The 17,863-nt window shown below is 38.6% G+C and overlaps 1 protein-coding gene across 5 annotated transcripts; it reads left to right on the top strand.

Moving 5' to 3' along the window:
• Window positions 1-16,382, top strand: uso1 (USO1 vesicle transport factor). 5 transcript variants are annotated; one of them, XM_041983948.1, is made up of 27 exons: window positions 1-53; window positions 161-267; window positions 1,366-1,452; window positions 2,877-2,941; window positions 3,148-3,224; window positions 4,707-4,718; window positions 5,959-6,059; window positions 6,151-6,253; window positions 6,399-6,454; window positions 6,548-6,668; window positions 6,754-6,932; window positions 7,012-7,152; window positions 7,264-7,352; window positions 7,452-7,606; window positions 7,716-7,921; window positions 8,063-8,083; window positions 11,440-11,550; window positions 11,700-11,818; window positions 12,016-12,197; window positions 12,305-12,426; window positions 12,528-12,666; window positions 13,186-13,346; window positions 13,613-13,672; window positions 14,319-14,417; window positions 14,503-14,607; window positions 14,777-14,971; window positions 15,433-16,382. In XM_041983948.1, the coding sequence occupies exons 2-27, from the start codon at window positions 202-204 to the stop codon at window positions 15,502-15,504; spliced, it is 2,844 nt and encodes a 947-aa protein (XP_041839882.1). In that variant the 5' UTR covers window positions 1-53; window positions 161-201; the 3' UTR covers window positions 15,505-16,382. The 5 variants fall into 5 exon arrangements, with proteins under 5 accessions (XP_041839882.1, XP_041839878.1, XP_041839879.1 ...); XM_041983944.1 differs by having other exon boundaries at window positions 26-49; XM_041983945.1 differs by lacking the exon at window positions 4,707-4,718 and having other exon boundaries at window positions 26-49.
• The last annotated feature ends 1,481 nt before the right edge of the window (window positions 16,383-17,863 follow it).

The raw sequence follows: 17,863 nt of genomic DNA, 5'->3' as shown, positions 1-17,863 counted from the left end.
AGCGCCACGTTTGCGCGCATGCGTAGTGTACGCGCGTTTGTGTTCCGGGGTAGGTCAGTGCACTTAAAAATTATTATAGTGTTGTTTCTTTCTTTAGCTTTTATGTACCTTTTACTCGTGCTACAGAAAATTTGATTAGTTTATTTGTTTATCTTAATAGAGGGACGCTTTGAAAACTCCAGAGAGAAGAAGTCTGTAAGGATGAACTTCTTCAGAGGAGTGATGGGAGGGCAGGCTGCCGGGCCGCAGCCGTCCGGAGCGGAGACGGTAGGAAACCAACACAGCTAGCTGTGGCTATGATTTCACCGTAGTGTTCATAAACTGAAAACGCATTGATCCACCCTTTTGCGCCCATTGTTATTTATTTATTTTAGATAAATACCCCGAATGATATATCAAAACAACGTATGTCTGAGTGAGTAAGCCAGTCAGGCTAATTAGCTATCGTAGCGAATCTGTCAGCTAGCTACGGGAGTGTGTTCCTTACCTGCTGTCACAGCGGACACAAAGGACTAACTCACCAACAGTTTCACCTGTCAGTTGATCAGCCATGGTCCTTGTTCTAATTAATTTATTTTTCCCCAACAAAGAACTTAAAACATTTATATGGCTCAGGAGAGATCCCAGCTAAATAAAGGGTTGTGCAACTCAAAAGTAACGTCACCACATTATGATACTTGTCAGCATTTGATATTTGCGATTTTTCACTTTTTTGATTCTGTAATTTGCAATTTCGGTCATTTGATACAGAAAGGTGTCACATGCTGGCCTTATATAATGTCTTTGGGGTAACTCCTGTAAGAAAATTATATTTGAATGTCCACTTGAGAAATACAGGTGTATTTACTACGTTGCTTTTAGTTGATTTATAGTCAACTTCACTGCCTCATTGTCAAATATTTGTCTAAAGCTGTATGTTTTAGGTTTTCAGGGAGGTATTTTGGGCAAGTAAACGTTTTTTTTAATGTAAATTAAGAAACAATTAAACCTTCACTTTATGCTGTTTTTTGGCACAAGGATGTTTAATAGTAAATTAAGTAATGAGGAATCGGCCTTTATTTATTGTTTTTTTTTTTGTTTGTAAGCCATTTAATAACTTACATATTCACAGTCAGTCAACTGTGTTATCAACAAATTCCTGTCCTGTTTTGTAGTACAGGCAGTTATTGATGGGTTTGTAGTACACTGTTTTACCAATGACATATGAATAATTTTTATTAGTGCTGCCAAACCTGTTGGGCTTTTTCTTTTAAAATTAGAGTCATGCCACATTTGTGTTTTGATGCAGAAAAGATCCAACAATGAAGTACTCTCAGGGAGGTGAAATAATTATAGAAAAACAAATGATGGTTTCTTTATCAATAGATACAGAAGTTGTGTGACCGGGTTGCCTCCTCGACACTTCTTGAAGACCGCAGAGATGCTGTCCGGGCTCTCAAGTCCCTTTCTAAGGTATAGTATGAGATAAAAATGACTTCAGATTAAATACATGGAGTGTATTCGGCATTTCTCTTGAGGACCACAGATGACAGTGTATCTTTACACACCAGTGTTTTTCTCTTGTTCTTTGGTAAACAGACTGTCTGTATATACTGCTTTTCTTGTCTTATCTGACCACTCAAATTGCTTTTACATTACAAGCTACATTCACCTTGTCACACCCACACTCATTTAGCACTTTTGTACACTTAAGTCTAAATTCACATTTTTAACTATCGTACACATATTGAGGATAGATGGCCAAGGATCAATGTAACCTTACAATTGGCAGATAGTTTGGTTTTCCTCCTAGGTTACAGCTGTCCACCTGCAAACTGATGTCTTAATATTAAGATTTACATATACACTTCTATAAAAGTGTAATAAAACAATACAGCATTCAAAAACATATGTGCAAATGCTGTTTATTAACACAGTTGCTCTGGTGATAGTCAATGCTGCTATGTGTTGCACAATGACCAGCATAATTTAATTTTAATTTACAATATTAAAACATTAAACAGCAAAAAACTGTTTTATTGCTTGTGTACCTGCAGTGCTGTTTAGCCTAATGTTGACATTAAATTATTTATAGTTCTTTTAGATTATAAAGATAAGACTCAGGCTTTTTAAACAGAAAGTTTTTGTTGGTCTTTGTAACTACCCTTCCAGTCTCTGAATTTTAGCTGTGGACCAGTGAAAAGTTGGTGCTGCTGTAGTTCTAGTTTTTCCAGTTTGGAGCTGATGAAACAAAGAATTTCTTGTAGGTTAGACTCTGGACAAGCACTGAACCTGGTTTGGGTGACACTGGAGTGTCTAAACCTAATGAGGTTGAATGAAGTTATTTTTCTCCAACAATTTGTGTTGATCATTTGTCAAAGTGTTTAAGTCAAGTATTGTTCACTAAGCTGTGGGGCTGCTCAATTTTGTTAGGCGTTACAGTGAGGTGTTCAAATATCAATCTTTTTTATGACTTAAAAAACATTAGAAACATCTCTGTTTTTAAAAATAGTAGTTTGTTTTGAAGCTAACCTTTTGCTATTCATCTCACTGGGAAAAAACATGCCATTAACCAATTTAAATAAGTCTGATTGGTGAAATTTTAACTGATTTAGGAGAACTTATCATTAAAAAACCTTCACCATGTCTCTTTTCATGTCTCTTCACAGTTATGTTACAAGCTGTGCCCTCAACCATGATTAATGAGTTTATCAGCCATGAATAAAGGGTTTAGGAGGCACAGGGTTGTGCATTGATACATAAGGGGGTCACCAAGGTTTTAACACACAAACTTCCTCTCTGTTGTCATGTTGTTAATATTGGAGTTTATATTGGTTTTTTTATGCTGTGGTTACAAAATGTCGCCAATCTCATGAAAATGATATATTTTTTTGTAGAAATACCGTATGGAAGTTGGGACCCAGGCAATGGATCACTTGATTAACATACTGCAAACTGACAGGTATGTAAACACTTCAGCAGGTAAATAAGGTAGTTTTAGAATAATTGTAGAAATGTTTTCAAAATTATCTTTTTGGATTACTGATTGTATTTATTTTATACATCTTTTTGACTGTGTAAACATGTTTTGTGTACTGTCTAAAGATTGTGTAAACATTGACACACTTTTTGTTTTTAATGCTATGTTTCTCCTTCCATTTGAAACAGATCTGACTCTGAAATCCTTGGATATGCTTTAGACACACTCTACAACATCATCTGCAATGATGAGGAGGAAGAACAAGGTATTACATCATTCAGCTATTTGAACTAATAGAATGTATCTTGCTAACATTTAGCATTAGAAATACATAGTAGTGTTTATCTAATGACATTCTAGACTTTTTTGAAGGTAATTTCTCTTGATACTGATAAAGTATTTTTCATTTAATTTCATTTATTGTATATTGCAGCTATAAACAGTCTAAACCAGGGGTCAGCAACCTTTACCACTCAAAGAGTCATTTGGATCCGTTTCCCACAGTAAAGAAAACACTGGGAGCCACAAATCTCTTTTGACATTTAAAATTAAATAACACTGCATATAACATTTTTTCCTTGGCCTTTATTTTATGTATAAACAAACTATAATGTGTTTCATTTATTAAATCAATGAACGACTGCAGAGAAAACATTATATTTCTGCATGCAACAAAAACATTTTAAATAAAAACAAAAACTGGTGATTTCTGCTCATGGACCTCAGCGTGCAGTGTCTGCACATCAGCGAGGTACGCCGTCACCTTCATCTTTATTCAGGACTATAAGCTATCGTCTGTGAGGCGTGCGCGATGTTTGCTTTTAATAAAGTTCATGTTGGAGAACACTTGCTACATATGTGGAGCCAAAGAAAGACAGGAATCCAAGTGCATAGCAGACTTTTTCATGTTCACATGAACGTCGGGGAAAGCATTCCAAGTTTCGAACACAAGTCTGACAGGCAACATCTTCAAGGTCTGCTGTCAAGCGATTAGACTTGGACACCCATATGTCTTTGTCTGCTATGTATACCAGTTCCATCTCAAGATCAGGTTGACTCACACCTGCCAATGCAGTTGTATTTAGGATGGATCGAGGCTTAGGGGAGTGACAGGGAAGGATAATGTAGTTTTTCCTTCTCCGAACTCACAGAATCATTTCTCAAACAACGTTTGCGTTGCGGTGATTGCAGAATGTAAATACTCTGAATTTGTCATGTGAGCTTCTTCGAACTCTCAAACTGGGGAAGTGAGACAGTGTACCTTTTTGTAAATCTCTGGTAACCACGGTCAACTTGTGCTTGAATGCCAAAGCCTCCTCCAACATGTGCAGGGCTGTGCGTCCTTTCCCCTGAAGAGCTGTGTTCAGCATGTTCAGGTGCGCTGTCATGTCTACCTTGATGTGTAGCTTTTCCAGCCACTCTGGCTGTTCCAACTCAGGAAGTGTGAGCCCTTTGCTGCTCAGGAAAGTTTTCACTTCTTCCACACACACGGCAAAGCGTGAAAATACATTTTAATTGAATACGCATTAATTATTTTCAAAAGCCAGGGAGCCGCATCAGAGAGATGAAAGAGCCGCGGGGTGCTGACCTCTGGTCTAAACTGATTAAAAACCACTGTTAAGTAGGCTCATGTAAATGAGTTGATTTCACATCAGTAGGAGTTTGCATTCCCTTCCTCTTCATACTGATAATGAGTGCATTATATAAAGACTCGTCTCTCTCTTCTCTTCCATGTTTAACCCTACAGATGAATCAGAAGGTAAAACCTTTGACTGTGCATGATGCCTAACCCATTAACCACCAGCAACACTTGGTTGGGATGTGGAAAAGAGCATGTTAGCTTTTTTTTTGTTGTATAGCTTGTCTTCACCAGAATCGGTCAGCTAATGCTTGACTTACAGCAGTTGTATGAATGCTAGCTTTTGAGTGAAGCTTTAAATCCTCCCGCCTACTCCCCCTTTTATATTCAGTAACCCCTCTTCTTGTCTTGGGGAAACCTAAAAATGTGTCCAGTACTGAAACCAAGCCAAATGTACAGAAGCTGTGGTATGATAAGGTTACTAACTTTACTAACAGACACCAGAAAAGGGGCGAGGGGGTGTTTGGGTGGTAACGCTTTCCTAATAACACAACGCTCCTTGTTTACTTTCTTTGTTCTCTTTATTTTGCCCAACTTTTTGTTGATTTTTATTGTGTGTAAAAGTCAGTTTTATTAGAATTTTAAACTTCATTAGTTTGTTGCTAGATCTGTTGCTTATTCAGAGTAACAATGGCAGCCTAATATTAAACGTGAAATTAATTTTTCAGGGTTTGTTGCCTTTATATTTTGATTCAGCTCAACATGTTGGTATAGCTAACACACACAATGGAACGTTTTTGCTCCTCTGGTGACAACAAATGTCTTTGGTTTGGTTTCCAATCCATCATAAGGGAACCATCTGTCGTTTATCTGCTAAAAATCTTCATTGTATGCTCATCATCCAGCCTCTGTTTGGTACTCGGCAAGTAGTGCACACAGTGATTTGACTCCTGGAGCTAAAAAACATGGCTTTTAGAGATTAATTTCTTATGTAATGTGTTGACATAATCTAAATTGATCTGTATGAGATGATCATTTTGTAATTTAGGGTAATGAAACTCATTTATTTAATCAGTCATCTGTGATGAAATGTTTTATCAGTGAAGATCCCTGTGAAGTTCTTGATGGTCCAGCTCTCACCTTATCTGTGTGTAGCCTCTTAGCTGCCCCAGAAAGTTTGATTTCAAGTTTGCAGTGAAAATGTGCACATTTGTTCATCCCCCTCACGTGTTACTCCTGGTGAAGTTGCAGTGATTTTTACCTGTGATTTCTCATCATATTGCAACATTTTGGGAACTTAGAGATGTGATTGTCATTTCATCTGTGGCTTGAGTTGATTGCTATTAACAAACAAGCCCATCTGTCAAGTAGATTAATGGCTGCTCTAGGTTTAAAAAATGTTTTCCATTTTCTTTCACAGATGAGAATGCCCAGAAGCAGGCAGATGACCTCGGTGCCCAATTCACAGAAACATTTATCCAGGACCCAGAACATATAATGCTGCTTCTCACTCTACTGGAGGTACTGTACCGTTTCTTGTCCCATAGCATAAGGTCGGTGTTATTTAGCTAAACCTCTGCTAGTGTGTTTACATGTTCCCTATGATTTTTAGGAGTTTGACTTCCATGTCCGTTGGCCGGGGGTGAAGTTGCTGACTGCTCTCCTGAAGAACCAGGGCGTCCAGGTGCAGGGGATCATTCTGGTCAGCCCCATGGGTGAGTTTCTTACCACTTTAGGTCTAACTTGATTTAACTCAGGTCCTCTACAAATGTCTTCATTATCTCTTTCATCTATTTGCTTGAGCCTCTTAAAGAGGCCATCTGTCATTTTAGAGGTAACACTTTTTGTTACCTTTCTCAGGTGTTTCCAGATTAATGGATCTATTGGCAGATTCCAGAGAAGTAATTCGAAATGATGTGAGTACATTTATCATCCATTCTTGAACATTTTGATCTGAAATAATTCAGATTTGCACGAATGGGTGACATCTTGTTTTCTGTGCTCGACAGGGCTTGCTGTTGCTTCAACAGCTGACCAAAAGCAATGCAGCCATTCAGAAAATCGTGGCGTTTGAGAATGCATTTGAGCGTCTCTTAGATATCATCACAGAAGAGGGCAGCAGTGATGGAGGTGAATGGATTTTGACTTTAGCTTTCTCATGTAACATTTAAAATTTAATGTTTTGTATATAACTGCGCCTCCTTCCTGTGTGCAGGTATTGTGGTGGAGGACTGTTTGCTTTTGCTGCTTAACCTACTAAAGAACAACAGCTCTAACCAGAACTTCTTCAAGGAGGGCTCCTATATCCAGAGAATGAAGCCCTGGTTTGAGGTTGGTGATGACAACTCCGGTTGGTCGGCACAGAAGGTCACTAACCTTCACCTCATGCTTCAGGTAAAACACAACAACCAAGTCTAATTGTTGTTTTAATCTTAATACCAGTCAAAAATCTCAAACAACGTTGTAATTCCAGCTGGTGCGAGTGATGGTGTCACCAGTGAACTCACCTGGAGCTACAGCCAGCTGTCAGAAATCCATGTACCAGTGTGGCCTCTTGCAGCAGCTATGTACCATCCTTATGGCCACTGGTGTGCCTGCTGACATCCTCACTGAGGTAATCAAAATAAACTGTTGTTAACCAGTCAAGTGACTCCCAGCCTGCAGTTTCCTGGCTCTAAACAGGAGGTCCACCGTCTCTGACTTTGGTCCGGCTGCTTTCTTTCAGACTATCAACACTGTTTCAGAGGTTATCAGAGGCTCACAGGTGAACCAGGACTACTTTGCTTCTGTCAACGCCCCCTCAAACCCACCAAGGTAATACAACTCTTTCACCACATTTTAAAAGCTCGCATATCCATCACATTGAAGTGCTTCCTTTTGACTGACTTGATGTGTCTTTTTTATGTCCTACAGACCAGCCATTGTGGTGCTGCTCATGTCCATGGTAAATGAGAGACAGCCATTTGTGCTTCGCTGTGCCGTCCTTTATTGTTTCCAGTGTTTCCTTTACAAAAACCAGAAGGGCCAGGGGGAGATAGTGGCTACTCTGTTGCCCTCAACTATTGATGGTAAGTTTGACTCAATTTCTCCTTGAAGTAGTTAAGATCCTTGCTTGTTTTAAATGGCTCATTTTGTTTAGGAGTTTTAACTAATGCTGACTTTTTTTTTCTTCCCCAGCCAATTCCATCTCAGCAGGCCAACTTCTGTGCGGTGGCTTGTTCTCAGCAGACTCTCTTTCCAACTGGTGTGCTGCTGTGGCCTTGGCCCATGCCCTGCAGGACAACCTCACTCAGAAGGAGCAGCTACTAAGGGTTCAACTTGCCACCAGCCTGGGCAAACCTCCTGTCTCCCTGCTGCAGCAGTGCACCAACATCCTGTCTCAGGTAGGACATAACAATATGACTGATTATGTGTGTCTTTGTAGTATAGAAGTGTGTGTAAAAACAGGACTTGTTTGACAAAGGTAAATACTGAATTGTATTCCACAGTGAAGACAACAGTGTCACATTGTTGTGGTTTTGCAGGGTGATAAGATCGTCCGGCGGGTGAGTAAAGTGCCTCTGTAGTGTGTATGTGTGTGCTTTGGGTGGCACCTGTCCTGGTTATTTTGGCTTGGCATGTTTACTAGAAGTCTTGGGGGCCCACATGTCAGTGGATCTTTCTTATTTTTTTTTAACACATTAGTTCCCCACCTTGTCCCTAACTTGAGGCTATAAACCAGTTTATCCCTTTTTAGGATGGAAGACAGGTAAACTGCAACAGATATGGAAGCTATGCTTGCTTTTATAGGGTGGACTAGTGCAGTGTGGGGAAGTAGACGAGGGGATACCCAAGAGACGTTCAAAGGAAAGAGACACAGCAATGCCTTTGTTTTTTTTTTTTTTAAATCTGTGCTTATATTATTCTGACACTTGCTTTGAGCTTTGAACTTGGATGGTTGCTGTGCTGCTAGTCCCTACTTGTCTGTTCAGGAAGTGTGTGCTGCACCTTGGGTCTTTTCTTGTCCAAGCAAGGGACCTGCATTGTTGTCATTTACTTACATTTTCTTATAAACACAACACAAATCATTGAGGGTTTTGTGACATATACCATAAAAAAATTGCCTATGGGTTCAGATTTTTCAAGGGCTTACTTCTTAAATCATTCTCTGGGGATTGTGGGAGTACATGCGCGTGTGCTTAAAAAAACAAACATGCTCTGATAAACTCTTCACTGTTATTGAAGACATGGCTGATGTTGTGTTCTTGTCTACACCCTGTAATTGCTAACAGCTGGAGCAGTAAAAAGGTCTTGACAAACATCTCCCTAAAATACCACATTCTAGTGTTGACAGACTGCAGTTAATCTTGCTTAATTGTATATAAACATGTATGTGAAGTAGGTCCTGCAGGTTTGACCAGCGGCTGGATAGCTGAGTTGGGAGACCTGAGTTTGAATCCCACAAGGGACATATTATAATGCATAACACCTTCTAGTTGGGTCCTTTAATACTACTGCCTATCCACCTTATTAATTTCAGAGCAAGTCTGCTAAAAATGACTGTACACAAAAGCTGCAGACAACCACTAATTGTGTCATCGCATGTTTAGGTAATTCTTTATTAGTTACAAAGGTGAGAAACTGTTTGAGTTACAGCTGCTGTGTTGAAAGTGACAACAGGTGAAGGAGATGTGGTTAACGTCATATTGCTCTTCTTGGAAATTTCATATTGGATTCAAGTTGTTGGAGCTGAGCCTCCAGATTGATCACTTAAAAATCAGTGTTTACAAGCTAACCCTCGGAAGTGACCGAAAACAATGGGACTGCAGATACAAATGATAGAACCGTCTTCTGCCATTGGGAGACAGGCTGAAAAGATAAGAGGATACTGTTCTTGTCTTTCTGTTTTTGTCACAGTGATAAGCCTTCTAAGCCTTGATATGAACCTCCCAGTTTGTGGCTCATATCAAACAGTAGTCTAATCTCTTTCTCTACAACCTGTATGCTCAAAATGGCAGGTTTTAGGAGAGATTTGGATTGTGTACTAAAGCAGGTCTGCCTGGTTTGTTTAGAGAATTGTTGCAGTGGTACAATTCAACACCATTTTACATTAGCATGATCTCTGTGTCCTGCGTTTAGCACTGTACAAGACAATTGTGACTATAAGGGGAGCCATGCTAGCAGCGCATATGTACCCCTATAGGTGGCTCTTAGCCAAAACTAATAGTACAGACTTCAGACATAAACCTATGCACTGGTGGAAAGCTGGTTGGTTGAAAGTTAATGTCTGCAGGATAAAAGGAATTGCACAGAACTGTCATTTTTTTAAACACATAGCTTTGCTCAACCACAGAGCAGATCTTTGTGACATTTAATTTGTGTCTTTTCAAAGCCAGAGAGATAAGAACATAAGCAAGAGTGACATGCACAGCTTTTTAAGACTGCCCCCAAGTGGCAGGAAAATGCTGCAACAGAGTTGTGTGCATGACACCAACACAGGACAGATACAAAACAATTCTGGTACCTAAAAGCTGGTGGTCAGGACATTGATGAAGCCAGTGTGTGAGGAAAGAAAAGTGGTTAGTAATGAGATTAAAAAGAAGCCCCTGATACTCTTGATTGTTTTCCAGCAAAAAATCTGAAGTCTAAACCTCATTTGATACCGATGGTTACTTTCTGTCTTTTGTTTTACTCCTCATTTTTGCATTACGTCACATATGGAGACAAAAGCTGAAAAGGTGATTTTTGAAACTTGTTTTGTTTTTTTGGTATGTAATGCTATTAAGTTTTATCCCTGGTCTTTATTGCTCAGATCTCATACATGCTTGCCATGTATGAGATCATTGTTTCAATGCAGGAAGACGGCGTCTCCTTGTCTAAAGCATGCTGTGCATTAACAGTTAATGCATCAGCTGATAGGAAGCCTAAGGCTGCAATTTAGACTTCATTCTGCACAACATCATTATTTTATACTCCAACTCCATGAAAATCACCATTTTTCCTTTGGCAGATTGAAACAAATAAGTAATGTTTTTGCCTTTTTATTAAGAAAAAATATACTGCACATCTTTAAACATGTTACATCTTTCTCAAAGTTGTTTTCATGGAAAAAAATTCTATATCTCCTTTTTTAGTTTTCATGGAAGCATTTTTATTGGATTTTGCTTTGCATGTGCTAATATCTGGAAACATTTTTGCAGTTTTAGGACACTTTGATTTGCAAGCTGCTGTAGGATTAAGAAAGTAAGACAGAACAATTTCTTTATGAATTTTTTGGTGTACCTAATGCGACATGGCAAAGTCACTGAATCCCCTCATATGATTGCATGCTCTTTACAGTCTAATTTTGTTAGAATATCTGAATGTTTTTGTGTTGTTGTTCATTTATAATAACCCTATTAACCGTTTTTAATGGTTGTGGTTTGCAGCATTAGCACAAATTGGACAGCCTAATTCTGTATTTGAATTTTGTTCATTTTTTTTATATATATAACTTTTTAACCCCCATAGTCCAGGTTGTGGCAAAAAAAAATCTTAGAAACATCTAAGCAAAATGAATGGTTATGTAAGCATTCAATTTTAGATTTCTCTTGCCATTGTAAATATTTAGCCATTAATTTTCTCCCATTTAGGAATTAATTAAAGTACTTTGAAGAAATTGCTTCAACTTGCTTTTGATGTAAATTTTTTGTTAAATATTCTAATCTGGATCTGATTTAAATGACAGGATTTATTTAGAGATTAGTTGCTATAACATGTACTGTTGCAATACATTTTGTTCATTCAGCATATGCTTCCTTTGGGTCAAAAGTTTTCTTTTTCAAAAGTATTATTGGTTTAGCATCTGGTCTTTTTAACTTCCTGTAACTCTTCAGAAGTGCATGTAAAGATATTTTTCTTTGTTTTTTGATGTACTCTACAGGGCAGTAAGGTGCAGACCAGGGTAGGCCTCCTCATGCTGCTTTGCACGTGGATCAGCAACTGTCCGATTGCTGTCACACACTTTCTACACAATCAGGATAATGTTCCCTTTGTATCCTTGATGCTGCTCACAGTCTAATTGTCACTTATTCATTGTTGGCGCTTTACTCTTAAATTAAACTTAATACAAAAAAAAAAAAAAGATTCTCTGAGAGTGTGAGATGATGTATGATTGAATCCTTGACCGAGTGACTCCTGTAGCTGACTGCTCAGATCTCAGAGAACCTGGGGGAAGATGAAAGGCTCGTGCAGGGTCTCTGTGCGCTGCTGCTCGGCATCTGCATCTATTATAACGACAACTCACTGGAAAACTACACCAAGTAATCAATCCAACACTTTCATGCTCTGATGCATTTTACTTAAATAACTGGCAACACAAGAGTGTAATTATAGTATTTTAACTTTATATTCTCTGACAAATAATAGGTTTACATACTTAACTTGAATTTTAGTATATTTTAAAATGTATTTAGGCAAATACTGTGTTTTTGGTTGAGTATTTTTGTGTTTTCTGTAGAGAGAAACTAAAGCAGCTGATTGAGAAACGAATCGGAAAGGAGAACTTTGTAGAGAAGCTGGGGTTCATCACCAAACATGAACTGTATTCGCGGGCGGCTCTGAAGCCGCAGCCTGTCTTCCCGTCTCCAGAGCAGATGCTGTTCGACCACGAGTTCACTAAGCTGGTCAAAGAACTGGAGGGTCAGTGGAGAACTCTGTTTTCATATTCAGCGACGGTCCGACTCATCCTGACAGTTTTACTATGAGCAGGAGTTTAAGAGGGAAAGTACTTTCTCTGGTGTACACAGGTGTGATAACTAAAGCCGTTCACAAGTCCAGTGAGGAGGAGAAGAAGGAAGAGGAGGTGAAGAAGACGTTAGAGCAACATGACAACATTGTAACTCAGTACAAAGAGTTGATTAGAGAACAGGTACACAAAAGTGCCATTTGATGTTCCATGTATTGGTATTGTATTTATTTATTTGGTGTAGCTTCCTGTTGACAGTCTCATTTTGTTTTTGTGATCATCAGGATGCTCAGATCCAGGAACTGAAAGAGCAGGTGGCATCTATGACCACTCAGAATGAACAGATGCAGACTACAATCACTCAGCAGCTATCCCAGATCCAGCAACATAAAGATCAGTACAACATACTCAAGCTAAAATTAGGTGGGTTCTCTACAACACCTGCTAACGAGTGTGTGTTGACATGTCTGTGTAAAGAAATGAGCGTAAACTCTCCAAAGTCTCTTTCCATCCTTGTTTAAGCTTATGATGCTGCAAAGAGGTGCTTGTAAGAGGAAAGGAAAAATTTTAGTTTTTGTGTTTGTCTGATATCTTGAATTATTTGTTTAAAAAAGATAAAATAACATGAATTCACTATTTAAACTGCACTTCCTCAATAGCTCATGTTGTCTTTTGTCTATTGCTCTATGTAATAGAGTTAACCAAACCATGTCAAAGAACTATAAATGATTCTCCCACTACACTTTTTTCCTATGATTACTTCCAGATTGTTAAATTAGGTTATATTAGTTCTGCACTGCTTCTGTTCAAATTGACTGGTTCAGACTCTTTAAGGAAGATGAACTGTAGCTGGATTTTTCTTGTAGGTTTCATATCCCTCCTGTTGCTGTAGCTGTGTAACATTTTAACTGAGTGCATGTGTCTGTGGATGGTTATGTTCAGGTAAGGAGAGCCAGTCTAACAACCAGGGAGACAGCTCACAGGTGAACGGGCTGCAGACAGAAGAGCTTTCCCAGCTCCGAGAGGAGATGGAGGAGCTTCAAAAGCAGCACACACTTCTGCAGACACAACTCAGTGAAAAAGATGCACTAATTAACAACCTGGTTAGTAGATTTTTATGTTTGTGTGTGTATAAGCTTCAAACACAGCCAGATAAGCTGTGCTGGCACATGATAAAAATTGACTGCCACAAAGCTGCTTTCTGTTAGCTTCATAGTTACATGTAGTTTCCAGTCTCAACCAGAACCACTTAAAGCAACAAACAGCTTCCAGCAGTGTGGGATTAATACTGACTACCATTGTCCAAACTGTAGATGTAGATGTCCCATTTACAGAGCAAACTAACTGTTTTTCTGTGTGTAACTACTAGTCAGCAGCACAGACAGCAGAGGGTCCGACAGGAGGATTGGACAACACAGAGCTGCTCCAGGTGGGAATTTTTTTTGGCTCCTATTCCAGTAACGTCTGACTTTTGAGTGCAGTATTAAAAATGTAATTGGTATTCAGTCTCATAACACATGATGCTGTAGTAGTTGTGGTTATTTATTGGCTCCAGCTCTGATCTAACATAGTTCACTTTTTCTTTGCACTACACGTTTTCCCTGCTTTACCATCTTGCATGCAGGCTCTGAAACCAACACTAACTACTTGTAATCAAGAAGAAAAACCTGATGGATTTTTACCAGTCTGTAAAACAGCTTTTGACCCACTCCCATTGCAGCTGTGTGGAGCTGAAGTCTGGGGTCTAGTCAAAATAGATATGCTTAAAAAAAAAAAAAAGATCTCAAAATGTCATGTTTACTAGTGATCTGTATATGGATGCTGGTCTGATTCATAAAAAACTCCTGTATACAAAGTACATGTTTGTTATTATGAACGAAGACATGGGGCAGTTCCATGTTTTGGCTCTATGTGGTACTTGGTTTTGGACTGTAACGGAGCTCTGTGACTAAAATATGTTGCATTATCTTCCACAATTTGACATAAAAATATGATCTATCTTCATTACCACTGGATTTGAATCTAAAACTCTTATGTGATGTATATACACTTGTCTTTTTTGTGATTGGTTACAGGAACTGGAGGCTTTTAAGCGTCAGGTTCAGTCCCAGTCATCAGAAATCAGCCAGCTTAAAACAGAGAAACAGGAGCTGCTCAAAAGAGTTGAAGCTGGGGTAAAAATCGTGAAAATTGGCACCAGTTTGACAGAAGTATACTTAATGGGTCTTTTATTGGATTAACTTCTCTGTGGTCTTTCAGTCATCTGCAACAGAGCCAACCAGTGACAACTCGGTAGACGTCACCAAGATGGCAGATCTTGAGAGCAGACTCGCAGCACAGACGTCTCAGATGGAGAAACTGAAGGTGTGCAGACTGTGCTCGTTAACCTTTACGCCCATTACCTGACATTTCTGCACCAGCTGGCTGGGATAAAGTTCTGTAATTGTGGACTTTTTCTGGGTTATCATTTGTATCCAGGAATGATTCATGACTCTTCATAGCTCTCTTTTGCCCTTCCTCCTCGGTGCTATAGGAGAGCAGAGCAGAGCTGGAGCAGAAGATGGCCTCAGCCACGAGCACGGTGGCCATCCTGCAAACGGAGAAGGCAAAACTTCAAACTGAGGTCCAAGATTCCAAGAAGGAGCAGGATGACCTGTTGATGCTCCTGGCAGACCAGGACCAGAAAATTCACAGCCTCAAACAGAGACTCAAAGACCTGGGAGAGACGGTAAAGAAACTGTTGACTGTCATTACATCCAGTCATAAACCTTACCAATCCAACCTTGTAGGCAGGGTGGTGATATACTGCAATATTATAAGTTATACTCGTTCACATAGTAGAGATTTGGATATTTTTTAAGGTCTTGATAGGTCAAACTTTAGATAAAAGGTGTAAAGCCTTATGGGCTTTTATTTATTTATTTATTTTTTACAAAATCTAAAAGAGAAAAGAAAAAAGCCATTAAATATTTATTTTTTTCCACATTGTTGGACAAAATACTGCTTTGTTAATGTCTGTGATGTGTAATCTCTGTGTGTTCTGAAATGAGTTTACCTTGTTGGTCGTAGAGTGACAGATGTGGTGAGTAGTGAGTGTGTAGAGTAGCTACAAACGCATGCATTGTGTCCACAGCACTCAGATTTGTTTTGTCTGTTTGCGCTAGTTAGACTGTGGCACTTTCCTTACAGGTGGAAGATGAAGACGACATTGATGCCCGGGACCAGACAGATGATGATGAGGAGGATGAAGATGAGGACTAGAGGAAAAACGCTGACAAGAAAAACAGGAAATGTGAAATTTTTCTGCCAGAAGGAAAGAAAAGACTTGGCAGAAATGAACCTGAGAAACTGAAGAATAGGACTGATGTACATCAATGCAGTTTCTTCGCCCAGCTGCCATGCTGTCTTTATCTCCTTTGCCCCATCACATCATATGTGCATGTTTAGTTTTTTTGGACCTTTTTTGTTCAAGTTGAAGTTCTTGTTTCCAGCATTTCAGTTTTCAGTGAACGCAAAGAGATTTGAACTTGTCAGTGCATTTATCTCTGTTAAGTTTTCCACCAGTTTGTGATGGATTTTACCAGTCATGTGTTTATAGTAATGAACTGTCATATAGTTTCTAGTCACAACAGAAAAGCTAGACTAATTTTAACACATAAGCCCATCTGGAAAATGTAGAGGAGGCTTTAATAAGTAACGTAATTCAGCTATGAACAGAAGTGATGAAAGTGATCAGCGTGCTACTTTCCTATTCTGCACTGCTCGCTCCACCGAGATGCGTCTGCAGCATTAGGAACTCCTCCACCACACTGTGCTTTACTCTGGATTAGTCTGTCTTCAGTCAGTATGAGGTTGGCATTATAGTATTTAACACTCAATTGTTCCATTACCTTTCTCAATCCAACTGCTCTGCAATATGCTGCAAAACACTGATGGAAAACATGTAAAGCCAAAAGAAGAAAAAAAAAAAAAAAAAAAATGTATTTTTGCAACTTTTTTTGTCCAGTACTGGCATCTAGCTTCTGTATAATACTGAGTAACTTATCAATTTAAGATCCACCTTGAAATGAATAAAGAATCTATCATATGCCATGTGGAGGAATAAATAATTGTAGATATATTAAATTTTACTAAATTAACAGTGAGACTTTTTGCTTTTGTTTCAGATTAGACTTTATTTGGATGTTTGAAGACTTTACTACAGTACCAGTGATGTAGGCAGCCCATTTTAAAAGAATGTCACCAAGAGCGTAATACTGTAAACGGGGTTAAACGACACAGGTTGCTGAAGCTGCCCGTGCCCTGTCTCTATACTTTAACTGCTAGAAAGTTCACACAGTACGTACTAAGTGTTAAAGCTCTCATGGTTAGTTCAGGTGCAGCCGTCTTTCTCAGTTTTTTTACTCAAATTTAGTCTTAAAATGCCATTTAAGGAAAAACCATGGGCACCGTTGGGCTTTTCTCGCCACACACACTGGTAGACAAACTGGTGAGTTTAAAAAGTAACTTTTAGCTTTTTCTGTAAATCCTACTTGGATTTTGTATTTGGGCTTATAGGATATTTAGGACTGTCAATCGGAAACTTCTATAAAAATGTTATTTGCCTTAAAAAGCTGCAACATTAAAAAGATATATTGTCCTATGTTTTAATAAAACGTAAAATGAAAAGTGGATGTAAAGAAATCTCAATTTAATTTTCCTTCATTCTGCTGCACACTAATACATTCAGTTAATTTGAAAGTTACATAAGATTAAAGTAGGGAACAACCTGCAGTTTGATTTGCTGAATGTTTTACTGCAACAGCTGTTAAGTTGCTGAAGATGTGAAGGGTATAAATGGTATGTATCTATGTACATATGTATATGATTTCTTACTTAAAGACTCACTTTAGTTTTTGAAGATATAAATACAGATGGTCACATTTTCATCCTGTGTGCTGTAGTGTGAGACGAAGTGAAAACGGGCAAATTTCAGCATCACAAGCAAATTATGATGCATGCAATCGTGATTTCTTGCTCAGGCAGTTTAAAAAACGTCTGCTCTTTGCTTTACAAACGTAGGTTAACGTAGAAAATAGTTTGAGTTGATTATTAGGTTTAATGTGAACTCGTGACGCTTGATGAGTGGATCCATGATGAAAGCAGCATTCATCACTAATCAACTTTTATCCGAGCAAATTATCAGTAAGTTGATAATTAGCCCTGATAAAAGTTGATGAGTGGATCCATGATGAAGGCAGCATTCCTGAGTAATTAACTTTTATCTGAGGTAATTACCAGTATGTTGATTGTGTAGAGTTCTCTAAAATAATCAAGGCATGAGGTAATTCTCTTCCTCCACTCTTGTTTAAATGTTATTTGCCATAAAGGATGAACACTTTTCGCTGTGTAACATCATAGCTCATGATTGTGTGAAGGCATATAATTATATGAAAAGCAGCCTCTTTGATTAATATACCTGTAATGGCTGTGTTTAATCACTAGGGGGCAATAAACATCCTGAAAACGATTTGTGTCCAACCACACACATTTGGCCTGCCTAAAGCATGTCTTTAACACTTCTGACTTAGTTAAGGTTTGTATTATGTCCACACTGGATCATCTTCACGTGTTTTACATT

The sequence above is a fragment of the Melanotaenia boesemani genome, chromosome 4 (assembly GCF_017639745.1).
Source record: "Melanotaenia boesemani isolate fMelBoe1 chromosome 4, fMelBoe1.pri, whole genome shotgun sequence".
NCBI lineage: Eukaryota > Metazoa > Chordata > Actinopteri > Atheriniformes > Melanotaeniidae > Melanotaenia > Melanotaenia boesemani.
The sequence above is the reverse complement of the archived record's forward strand: the minus strand, read 5'-3'. Positions and strand labels throughout refer to the sequence as shown.

Bases quoted from the DNA above. Each gene is read 5' to 3' on its own strand.
- uso1 (XM_041983948.1), top strand. From the start codon at position 202: ATGAACTTCTTCAGAGGAGTGATGGGAGGGCAGGCTGCCGGGCCGCAG. The intron at 2,942-3,147 runs GTATGTAAACAC...CATTTGAAACAG, and splicing joins AACATACTGCAAACTGACAG to ATCTGACTCTGAAATCCTTG. The intron at 12,427-12,527 runs GTACACAAAAGT...TGTGATCATCAG, and splicing joins AAGAGTTGATTAGAGAACAG to GATGCTCAGATCCAGGAACT.